This window comes from Aythya ferina, assembly GCF_964211825.1.
Source record: "Aythya ferina genome assembly, chromosome: 1".
Taxonomy (NCBI): Eukaryota; Metazoa; Chordata; class Aves; order Anseriformes; family Anatidae; genus Aythya; species Aythya ferina.
This window is the reverse complement of record NC_140296.1, coordinates 185,882,279-185,894,903: the sequence shown is the minus strand read 5'-3', so window position 1 is coordinate 185,894,903 and position 12,625 is coordinate 185,882,279. Positions and strand designations below refer to the sequence as shown.

General features: G+C 46.7%; 1 protein-coding gene across 3 annotated transcripts in view; it reads right to left on the bottom strand.

Moving 5' to 3' along the window:
- The window catches only part of MAPK12 (mitogen-activated protein kinase 12), a 34,770-nt gene extending 24,727 nt beyond the window's left edge, over positions 1 to 10,043 (bottom strand). For all 3 annotated transcript variants that reach the window (XR_014688849.1, XR_014688850.1, XM_084507101.1), the window contains exons 1-3: positions 9,820 to 10,043; positions 9,202 to 9,331; positions 115 to 173 (exon numbers count right to left, since the gene is read on the bottom strand). Coding sequence is in view for 1 of the 3 variants with exons in the window: in XM_084507101.1 (XP_084363227.1) it covers positions 115 to 173; positions 9,202 to 9,331; positions 9,820 to 9,935 (305 nt within the window). In the remaining 2 variants the exon portion in view is untranslated. The remainder of the gene's footprint in view (positions 1 to 114; positions 174 to 9,201; positions 9,332 to 9,819) is intronic.
- Between the last annotated feature and the right edge of the window lie 2,582 nt (positions 10,044 to 12,625).

Genomic DNA, 12,625 nt, shown 5'->3' with positions numbered 1-12,625 from the left:
AAGCCATGAAGCAACGGGTTTGGAATTCCCCATTATTAAAAAATGCAAACAACCAGTCCTCCAAACAAGCAACACTCCCCTGCTCCCAAACAAAAAAAACAACTCAAAACTTACAAGTCATTAAATTTCTCCAGTGTTACGTCTGGTGTGAACACATCCAGTATTCCAATGACCTGAAAATAGGGGAAGGGAGAGAAAAAAAAACATGGATTAATACTGCCTTAACACAGATTCCTGAACCATGTAGTAAATGGAGAAATATGATAAAAAACATTTTCATAATGAGACAACTACAGGCATAAAGATGGCAGAAAGGAAACCTGAATCAGTGCCTAGCAACATCAGGATCTGTTATGTATCGTTTTATAACTCTGAGGGCTAATTTTGATTAAAAAAAAAATGTTATTTAGCTAAATAAAAGCAGCCCTTCCCAGCTGCAGGCTGCCACATTGATACTGGGGCACGGTATTTGGGGTTGGTGGGAACGCACGCTGTCTGCAGCAGCAGGTTTTGGGGTTGGTCCTTTAACGGTGCACGTGCCTCTGCCACTGCCTCCTCTAACGCAGCTTTTAGAGGCAGGCCACGATTCAGGGATACTGTGGTACTGAGAGCTTCGAAGCCACACTGAGAAAAGGCATCCGAAAGAGCTGTGACAAAAATGACGACATCAGGCCTGTAGGGCAGACTGCCGTGCCATCACCAAACTCTGGCCCTGATCTCCTTGTCAGTGCAGATGGGTTCTGTTGGCACGCCTCTGGAGCGTTAACCGCTGGGCAGGCTCCGTTTGGGACAGAAAGCAACAGGAATGGAAAATTGAAGAGAATACAATTATTATTCCTCAGTGACTTTTAACATTTATAACCTCATTCAGACCCATCGCCTTGGCTGCATGGTTTAGAGATTACACATCAGACTAGAAGTGCACAGAATTAGAAACTTTAAGAAAGAAAATAGGGCTAAAAACATATTGTGTTGTCTGATGTTACTATCAAAGTACTAAAAGTACCACAAAATCCACTTCAATAACAAAGCAGGATGGATTTGGGACATTATTAGTATGTCTTGATTGTTCCTCAAAACAGGGATCTTAAAAAAAAAAAGCAGAAGTAAAGAGAAATTCAGAGAGAGCAGAAATGTTGGAAAAGAAGGGAGGGAGGGAGGGAGGGAGGGAGACTTCCTTTACTTAAAGCTTTACCCAACTCTCGTGAAATCCCCAGTGCCTGTATTTTTTTTCCTTTCCACGTCCAAGGGATCTACTCCAGTTAGCCTGGATATTATCAAAATGCCGTAAGGATGAACGAGATAGAAAATCTAATAAAGATGAAGACAGAAAGCTTCAGCTCTTACAGCTCTTTATCTTTGTGGCCGTATGTATCTTTGAAAGAATCACGAACAATATTTTCCTGAGGACTGTGATAAGAAACTTGTTAAATAATGTAACTACCATAAAAGAATAATTACACCCACAGAGGATGTGGTCGTTATTTGAAGCAATACCTTCAGTGCTAATAACAGAGTGAGAAGCTATGTATTTTTATATGACAGTTTTACATAAAGTTCTCCATTACTACATGGAGGATGGAGGAATTAGGAAGATGTATGGGACACCACTGGAGGATAAATGCATCTCTAAGGGTGTTTCCTAAGGCACTGTGTACACACACACACACACACACATACACAGTTATAAAAGCTGTGTGCTTTCCATATGCCAAAGATTTCAGAAATATTTTAAGGGTAATCTTATCCAACACGCATTTCTTTCCCTATTTCAACTTTTTCAGAAGTCCTGCTTGCTCTCTTCCAGGAGATATTTCCACGCCTTCATTTACCTGAGCTATTTGCCTAAGCAACCTGAAACATACTGAAAATAAACTCTGTGATGTAGGAATGCAGCAGTGAATGATGCAGGGACAACCCCATGGAAAGAACCGACGGGGCAGAAGACGAAATGATAAGGAGGCTGCACTGCATCCATGGCTACACAATAATGTTATCAGATGCCTGCTGTGGAACATGGGAACATAAAGAACACATTTCAACAGACAACGCCAGACTAAATAAATAAATAAATAAATTTCACTAAAATCTTATTTTTTCTCTATTAAACAGTGCCCAGTAGTTACTTTCATCTTTTAACACACCAAGGATTTCACCATACTTTTGTTGCTCTCCAAAGTGAGCTTTCTAAAAATCCTGAAATCTGTTTCAGCGTTTAAAACATTAAGTTGTACTTAATAGTTCAGAAATAAAAGCAAGGGACCTGTTTCCTTTTCCTCGGTGATCTTTATTTAACGGCTGTGCTTTGGGATGATTTTCCTTTACTGGAACAGAGTCGTTAGTATTTCCATTTTGGTCTTTGCTTTCTGCAGATATGTTAAGAACAAGGAGGCACAGGATAAAATAAATCTTCCGAGGAAGATACAACTCCAGATATTTCTTCAGGAAAAGGAAAAGAACTGGGCAAAGTGTAGGAAACTCCCTCCTCCGTATCATGGAAAATCCGAAGTCTGTCTGCAATGCTCTCTCTCAGTTGAATGCAGTATTTGTAAAAACTTTATGGTACTGCAAGATACTGGCCCAGCACAGAAGCAAGCCACCATGAGACATAAATGGCAAGAATCATCTCTTTTTTTATGGTGTGGTCCGTATGAAGTATAACCAAGGTCTGTGTGAAACGTTCTGTAGTTACCTGCTGGTGTTAATTCGGCTTGCTTACTGATTTTATCAGAGATGGAGGCACGGGTGAGGAGAGAACTCGCTACACCACAGGATGGCAACGAAAAGCACCTGTGGAAACCAGCAGCAGCGCTACCCTTCCATGGCTGCCTTTTTTCCCTGTTAATTCTGCCACCAGGCAATTTCTGGAATGGATCCACCCCCAAAGGATGCACTTTGTTTCCTGCTGCCCATCTGGCTGAAAACCAGCCTGGATTTCTGTGAGCTCCCCTGCAGTACCCTCCTCATTGGTCTCTGAGCACGTCTAAAGGAGAAGGCACGGCTCTGAGCCTCTCCCTTCTTCCTGCAGAGCAAAACCACAGTGACAGCAGAGCTACACTCCCATGCATTTTATTACTTTTGTTCGAGGGCTGTTCCACTGAGTTTCTGTAAAGGAAGATTTCTGGTGTAGGCAGCAGTACATCAATGAAAGACTCTGATCCTGTATAAATTAATAAGTAATGTTGGCTACATCCCCCGTGCACTCAGTGCTTCTTTATGCTGTGGATGCTATGCATGAAAACACAGCGAAGTTGAATGGCTTTGGCACTCGGGCTATGAACACAACCACGTTTCTCAGAGGGATCCCTGCTGGAGTACAGCGAACTATATATATCACACTGCCTTACATTTTCTGCAGCATTAGCTTCAACTTCATGCTCTTGCTCTGCTCCGCATCACAGGGTGCCTGCATCCTTTTATTACACCAAGAAGCCTCGATCTTTATAATTATCAAGCACAAGGCTTGTGCTACAGTCACCTTTTTCCACCTGGGATTGCTCAGCTGTTCTGCTACACCGCGCTGAGGGCTGTCTGCCGGAGGACAAAGAGATCCTTCCCCTTCTTTTCTGCACAACGCTGACAACATGAGCACGGCGTCCTTCTCAGTGCCCTAAAATCTTAGTTGTAAAGGAACAAAGAATAAAAGGAGAAAGGCAGAGAATAACGAGTGGGGAAAAGTACTTTTCTGATCGGATTCGCTGCAGTCCTGAGGGCTGGAGGACTGCTCTTTGTGAAGTAAAAGCAAGTCAGAGAGCGCCCGCAGGCACAAGCCATGCCTCAGGAGCTGCGTCCCCCTTTCTGTAGACCTACCAGCATCCAACAGATTCAGATCCTGTGGACTTGCACTTTGGACTGGATGATGATCCTAAAACAAAGAAGGTTTGGGTTTCGCTGCTGTCCTCCTTCCTTTGTTTTACCAGACTAAGCACTTCAGCCTGCTTCACTGCTATCTAAGGCTGGGCTGTGAACAAACAGGTAGTGGCTGAAGCTTGGTCTAGACAGAACACCTATTAGGCAGGTTCGTAAAAATAAGTAGGACATGTGGCAACTGGTATCACTGCATTGATTTATTGGCTTTCGAGTACTAAAACAAGTGACTCCAGTGTCCTCTCAGCTCCCAAGCTCTTTTTAGCTTTCGCCATGCAGAAAATCATCCATCAACATTTCTTCCCTACAATGTTTGACAGCAACAAACTGCACAGCTCTACTTGTATTTCTGCTTGCAGCCCATAAGGCGATTTGCCACCTCCAGCCAGGATTCCCAGTTTGCACCTAACGGGCACTTAGCTACTCGAAGGCTGTGATTTTGTAGGTGGTGCAGTCCTGCAGGGCTTCCTGCAGGAAATCTAATACAGGGAGCCTTCACATTTGCCACCCTTCGTCTGTAAAGGCACGTCTCATCTCTAACTCCCTTCTTGGTTGGATTTCGTATGGTGCAGGGACTGCTGCTCTTCTAATGCTTGTGCCTGGCTGGCTGAACTGCAAAAGCTGACAGTCTGAAGGTTTCCTCAGGTAGGAGGCAAAATTTCCCACTATTTGCTCTGAAATAAATTCCTCCCTTGGCGGACGCTCTGTAAGTGTAACCAAAAAGCCTCGCTTTTGTCAAAATGAAGAATCCACCATAATTATCGGCTGACCCAAAATGGAAGGCGTGCATCATCCTCAGAAGCATAACCGCAGAGTGAGAGCTCATTCAGTGCCTGCTGGATACCTGAGTCCCTTCCAAGAGGGAGAAAAAAAGCTAAATGGCTCTCCTAATGTAAAACATACATTGTTCTTCAGATGTTGGAATTCACCAGAGAGCAATTTCCACACAGAGCAATGACTGAGAGCATAACACCGAGTACCTTTAAACAAATACTGCAGCTGACTCTTACAGGGTTTCCAGGAAGAGAAACATCTGTAGAATATTAACCGACTCAGCTTCAGAAATGTTTAACGGGCATTTGTCAAGAGTTTTATGCCAAAAACACATTCGGAATTTAAGTTGGTAGAACTGGGTCAGAATTACTGTGCAAGCTTAGATGTAACGTATACCCAGATATGTGTGTATGTAGGCAGACGCTTACACCGCTCTCCTACAACCCACACTCCATTCTGAAACAATCCATTAGCAGTAGCTGCTGCTTTTCTCTCTCTCCAGTGCCATTTCTCCTTGCCAGCTGTTCTGCGCTCCTGACGGCAACTTCCAAACCGGCGTTAGCAAGCTGAGAGGTGAGCAGGGCGCTAGGGCTGAGCCGGCAGGAGGCACGACGCAGTTACTTCATCAAAAGCGGGGGTTGTAGCATCGCTTCCAGTCGAAACGCACCATAAAATCCAAGTTGTTTGCCAAAGGAAACCAAAGGGTCTGCACCTCTGCTTACTTGCCTGGGTTTAATTTGACAAACACAGACATCTCCACTGACTGCAGAGGAATATGTGCCTGCAGACCGACGCACGTGTCTGCAAGCCGGGGCCAGGACCCAAGCAAGCCCACTGGCAGGGTTTCCGTTCTCTTGCTGGTTTTAAAGTCAGAGCCATAACAGATAGTTTTAACTGGCCTCACGTTAAACGAACTCAGGATGTAAAGAAGCAGAGAACAAAAGCAGCACTACTGCAAAAAGCCTCCTGAAGGTAAACAGCCTGTTCTTCTCCGTAGATGCCAAAGCAACAAGAAAGATCTGTTAAGGCTGTAGTGGGATGAATACTTCAAGCTAGCATGAATACATGAAGAAAAAACAACAAAAACCCAACAAAAACCCACACTGCATTCTTCATTCTGCCTTAGCTGTTTTTATTCGTCATTTTCACACCATTCCCTCCTCTGCCAGAATCTCTTTATGCAGCTACAGTGATCCGGCAGCTTATCCCACTGGAAAGTAACTTTTCTTTTTGGCAGTATCCGAGGAATTGATCTGTATCAAATTACTTCTGAGGCAGCAGAAGGAGCTTCGGATGTTTGTAAAAGATCCCAGCTCCTCTCAGACTAAAACACCTCCCAAAAAATAGGTACTAGTGCCATTAAGGACAGCGCCTTATCTCTTAACAGCCAGGCCTCACCCTCTTCATACACGGCCTCTGCTCCATGCTCCTCAGTGCCATTCGTCCCCTGGGTTTGTTTGCAAAGGGGTGAAGATAAGCCCCACACTACATAGTTTCCATGGCTTATAAAGAAATATTCCTCACTACATTTCGGTAATGTGCTGCTAGAGAGCTACTAGGAAGCACAAAGATCTAGCATATATAATTGAGAAGTCATCCTTGCAACCACCATTACCTGCAGATGCCTGATCAGATGAGCAAACTGACCTGTGGGCTGTTTCCTACAGGGTAAAATACAATTCCACTACCATTCAGAAGGATGAATCCCATATTTACTTTTACAGCATGACAGGTCATCCCACAAACGTTCCACGTTCAATAAAGGAGCACGCTCTTCAAAGGATCAACAAGGGTAATCCAGGGTATTAAGCAGAAGTTTTCTTCAGTTTTCTTCACTGAAACAAGACATACTGATAAATTGTGTCCTTGTGGCATGGGTTTCATGGTATCTCCTGCCACCTTCATGGATCAGAGATGCTATTTTTTATCACAGCATTGTCATGAAATGGACAAAACACCACACTCCTTGTGTAATTTGCTATCAAGTGCATCATGATTACCCAAGTTATTTTAAAAGAAAAACAGACTACAAGAGCGAACTGGGTGTCACTCTAACTATCATATAAACAGAATTTTGAATTACTTTATAACCTGAAGTAGGAAGAAACAAGATGAAGAGCTGTGTACTGGCAGATTAGTGCAGTGCTGCAGCAACACCCCAAATCCAGTCCATAGCAGCAGTACTGTTAGACTGGCTGTTGCACCCCACCACTTACACTTGGATTACCAACTCCCAAGAAAGAGACCTTAGTGTCATTGCTATTTTATTGCGGTCTTTGAAACAATTACTTCAATTTTATTCTTTCTTAATAGCTTACATTACAGCCAGAAAGACAGATGCCTGCTATTACGCAGAAGTATGCTGTAACATATCAGTTTACTGAAAAATCAGGAGCAATATTTAAATCACCGCTCTACTTTTTCCTGCTATAAGGAGATTCTCACTCACGTGAGCCCGTTCAAAACTCAACAGCCCATGGAAACCACAATGGCAAGGACAGAGAACAGGAGGTTGTCCTGCCACTATTGTATGTAACATTAAAAATGTGAGCAACATGCTGGGGACTGCTGATGTGAATAAGGAAGGACAGGAAGATCAAAATGCTACATATTTCTGTAAATCCATCCTTTGGTAGTAATACGTAAAAAAGCATGTCTTTGGTGGTAGATCAAAGACTTGGGGGCGGCCTGAAAATCCTTACGAGGAATGATGCTGCCACGCTGGTCTAATTTTGGATGGGTGGAATGGTTAAAGGAGTACCCCGAGGTCAGCACGGGGGCTAGAAATCCAGAAAGGCTTTGCTGCTAGTCCTAATTCACAGTGGGTGAAATGAATGGTATGAGACTGGAATGGTAGATGGAAATTCTTGGAAAGGGCAGTACTGCCACTTCAGCCTCATACTGGATGGGTGGTGGAGACAGTTTCTCTCTCTACAGTGTTCACAAATCCCTTGAGTGATCATTTACACAGTCATTGTTCTCTAATGAGTAAATGCCATAACTCATGGTAAAACTCTTCCTTACTACCAAGGTGAGATTTTTCTTTCTGCGGGCAAACTGTTTTCTAAGACTACAAATTATTCTTTTCCTCCACCTCTATTGATTTGTAACTTTTACAGATCACATTTTCTTCTGGACTCTTCAATTAGCTAACAAGGCCATGGTGGGGTTCCAGAGCATTATCCTGAAGGGCACACACTACGTGAAAGCAGCCAGGAGTGGAAAACGCTGCCCAACAGATTATTCTGGGAAATGGAAGAAAAATTATCTCCAAATTCTGGACACAGTTAAGAGTTTGGCAACTGCATGAGCTGATCTGCTCCCAAATGTTCAGTAAAGAAAATGCGGAGAGTAGAAAGCCCAGATATAACACAGAAGTTCCCTGTAAGCGTTAACTCTTTAATATATACAGCACTGGGTAAAAAGCAGTTAATTCAAAAGGGTCATCAAAGAACATGATGAAATAAAATAAAAGATTCAGACTAAAGGGTTAAACACAAAATCCTCAGGCTACAAAGAGGCCTGCTTTTTCTGGACAGTCAGCATCTCCCACCAATTATTCTTCAAAATGAACCTGTGTTTGCTGGTACTCAGAACGTTAATACCATAATGTGACATGACTGTGACTGGCTACTGTTAGTACCAATTTCTCTCCAACTCATTTTCAATCTTGTAGCTTGCCTCGAAGGCTATCTGAACGGAGTGATGCTCTAATCTCCCACATCATTAACATTTTAAACCAGGCTCTTATGCATCATTTTAAAAAGCTCCCCTCCACCCCCCCATTTCTCTTTGTTTACCACATACGCTCTCCAAAACCAGCATTTAAAGCCACAACTGCGATCCTCCCAGTCCATTCTGGGACCCTTCTCATGCTTCAATTCCACAAAAGCTGTTCTTACACGAATCTGTTGGGACTAAGTATCTTTATCTCATTCACACTTTTAACATTTCTTTCTACAGCTGTTCTTTTATATTGCGTGGGAATCTGTGCCAAGGTCTGCATCCTAGTCTCTGCTTCGCAGTAACCAAATTATTTAGGCACTCCCCAACATTTCCTGCTTCACGTTAGCACAAAACCAAAACTTTCAAATACTTTGTGAAAGATAAACAACAACAAAACCCTACTCCCCCCAGAAGATACACATGTACCATACCCACCTTCAGGAAAGTCCAGAAAAAGAGATGCTGTCACGTGAGATACGCAGGCACAGACCCGTGCTCTGCGTTCTCCCGTAACTCATGTGAACGCAGTGATAGAGATGTAATTTCAGGTCTCTTGGTCCCTCTTGCAAGCTCTGAGCACAGATTGAGCACCGTGGCCCTAACCTTTCCCACCCAACCCTTCCTACACATAAAGGTGTCTCCCAGAGGGGATTCCACTCGGCGTGCGCAGACACCCAGAGATCAAGGACAGACAGACAAAGACAGACACACCGGTCTCGCTGAGAGAGCCCTGAACACTACACAGCTACACGTCTGCCTTGTCTGCCAATTTTCTTTTTGTTTTACAGCGTGAAAGCCGCTGCACCGCGGGGACCTGCCAGTGCCCCAACTCACGTTTTCGTGCTTCATGTGCTTGAGGAGGCGCAGCTCGCGGTAGGCTCTCTTGGCGAAGAGCTCCGACTGAAACGGGCGGTACAGCTTCTTTATGGCCACTTTGGTACCGGTCCTGCCATCGACAGCCGAGCTTCGGGGAGCGGGAACAGACAGCTTGGTGAGCGGGGACCGAGGCGACACCGCCGACCCCAGAGCCCCTCAAGGCTGGCACACTCGCCCTGCTCTGTCACACTCACTCTGCCCGGGCACACTCGTTCTGCTGAGGCACACTCCTTGTCCTCAGACACACTCGTTTTGCCCTGACACACTCGTTTTGCCCTGGCACTCTCCCTGCCCAGCCCTCAGCGCGCTGCCCGACGACCTGCACCCACCCCCCGGCTCCCCCCGGCCGGGGACGAGCCCCGGGGACAGCGGAGACCCCCGCGGGGCCCCGAGCCGAGCCGGCAGCGTGGCGGGGCCGCCTGGCTCCCCACCCCCGGAACAAGTTGGCAGCAAACAACCAGGGAACAAAGCGAAAAGCGCCGCGGGCTGCGCCCCGCCGCGGCTCCCCCCCCGGCCCCTTCCCTCGGCTGGGGTGGGGGCGCAGCCCTGCCCTTACCCCTGCCCCTGCCCGCTCACCAGACGGCTCCGTAGGCGCCGGAGCCCACGGGCTGCAGGTCCCGGTAGCGGTCCCGCACTTCCCAGAGGGTTTTGGTGACCTCCTGGCGGTAGAAGCCGTTCTTGGGGGAGGACATGGTGCCGCGGCCCCCTGCCGGCACCCTCCAACAAAGAGCCCGGGGGGAGCGCGGGAGGCGAGCGCCGGGCTGAGGCGAGCCGAGGCGAGGCGAGGCGAGGGGCCGGGCTTGGCCGCGCTCCCTCGGCGCCGCTCCCTCCCTCTGCCCGCCCCTGCCCCGCTCAGCCCGGCCGGGCTGCTCCGGGGGACCGGCAGGGAGCCGGCAGCCGGCCCGGGGCAGCCGGGGGCCGGGTGTCGGGCACGGCAGGTGCCGGTCAGGCAGGGCAGGAGCCGCGTGTGGCAGCGCCTCAGCCCGCCTCCATGGTGGCGGCGTTCGCGTGGCCCCGTGTGAGGGGCTCAGCGGCAGCTCTGGCGCTTCTTCTCCCCTCAGAAACGTGGAAAAAAGGGGTGCGGGACACCCCACGGACACTCCAGGCGGCTCTCCTTCAGAGATGAGGGGTGGCAGACCCAAGGAGGGGCCCGGTGACCCGCTGGTGTTGTCGAGGGGGACGGCATTGAGCTGCCCGGCATGTCCAGTGCGTGTGCCTGGCGGTGTGTGCCTGGAGAAATGTGCTGGGTGAGGCTCTGCTCTAGCAGGACGCGCTTAAAATCCATCTGCTGCCCCTTGGCACGGTTGTGTGCAGCCTCGTGTCTGTGGGTTTGGTGGGGTGGCATAGATTTTTGCAAAGCTCAAGAGATTTTCCCAGTTCCAGTCGTTTCCCCCGTGACATCGGTCTTGGTGGTGGCAGCTGGAGCTGGGAAAGTTCCTGGAGCTGCCAGGAGCAAATGGCTGGCTGGTTTACGTGTTGAAGTCCTGGTGTGAATTAGGGGTGCGCTGAGTCCTTGCTGTGAAGCTGAAAGCAAATACGTCCCTGCCTTCCTCTGTATACACACACCGTGGCGTGGCACCTCAGCCTGGGCTCGTTCTGCATTAGAGCTCTGGGTCTGATAGCTGACTTATGAAATCTGGCTTTCATATAAAAGCGCTAAGGGATATAAAGCCAAACATAAAAGTGGAAAGAAGAAGAAATGACGGTTACAGACAAAGCAGCAGAAGCTCTGAAAAGTAAACAGGGACAGGAGGAGGACAGGGCAATCCTTCAAAGCCAGCCAGAGGGGCTGTGCCTGACCCCCTTCCTCCTGCAGCTCCAGGTGCGTGTGAGAGTGCTCGCAGGAGAAGGAAGGGACTGAATGTCGTTGTGCTGTGACAGCCCTTGGTGGCCCCCACATGTACACTGAGGGGCTGTAACTTAGTCTGATGAGAGCTGGGAGTACAAAAGTGAACTTTCAGATCACCCTTGCACAAAGCTGCACAGCTGTGAACTTCCCACTTCACCTCAGGATCAGACCCAAAGTTTCAACAACATTTAATATTGTTAAATAGAAACAGGTATGCACTTAATTTAGTTGCTAAAGCAAGTGGTCCCCTGCACATTTGGTGTGATATGAAACAGTTCAAACAGCTGCTTAAAACCACTGCTGTGCTGGAAGACGGAAAATAGCAACCTTCATGGTGTTTTGATAGTAAATATGCCTGGTCCAGCATGTGTATGGCAAAGACCTGCTTTTAAAAATTCATTATGTTTTCTCTGTGTGTATATAATTAGATCCTTGCCCTTTGTTTTGTCTGACTTCACCCCTGAGCAATGTTGCTGAGGTTAGGTAATTCAGACTTCCTGTCACTAGAGTTCGTTTTGTGGCTTAGCTAGAGAGGGGCAGTCTGGCCAAGTTGCGTTGTTCCCAAGGCCTTTTTGGTAGTTCCAGGGGTCCAGGCTTTTATGTGTGTAACTACTAAATCTGGGAGAGCAGCCCTGGCCTGCCTCCTCCCATTATTTGCACATCAGATACAAATTCACAACATCCTTCCACCACACAGGTGTTTTCCAGTGCTGCTCTCTGCTGATATTTGACCTGTTGGACTCCCTGTTTTAATGAGGACAGAAACCAACCTTCTGATGCTCGGCAGGTAATGCATGGCTCATGTCAAATGTTAGATTAACGGAACATATTTGTTTTTCAAACCCGCAGTCCCATCAGATTTTATTTGTTCATTTGCTTTTTAATTTCTGCCATCACCTTTATGCACTGTTTGGCATTCAGATGGTGGCTGGAGTGAAATATGGTATGGGCAAGGTGAAGGCTAGAGAGTGGTACTCTTACTCAGCTCTGAGTGACACCGTTATTTAAATTACGTTTAATGACAAATAGATATGTATGTATATAATACAATGAGAATTTTTTCTACTTTTGGTCTATAGCCCATTTTTAGCCCAATATAGCCCAATCCAGTCATGGCAATATGATGCTTCCTTACTGCTTTTTATCAAGGCAGAAAGTGGATGATTTTGACAATGTAGGTGAAAATACTAACCCAGCACCAAGACAATATCACATTTGTGCAGAAGTTCAGAAGATTACAGAGCGGCTTTCTTAAGATATTTTAAATTCAGTGACCGAATTGGCCAGTGCTGTTTTTTCCTGTGCTTTTCCTTCACATAAGTAATTAGATTTACTTTGCTTTAGATGGGTGAGGGAGCAGTGTAGATCAAATACAAGGCCACCTTTCCTCGTCGAGTTGCACATACAGCAGATGCACTGATAAACTTACTGAAAAGAACAGGAAATTAGCACTGTTGTGAGATGGAGGCTTCTAATAAAGCCATTAAGAGCATCCATGGCAGGAGTGAAAAGAGAAACTTGGATCCATCCACA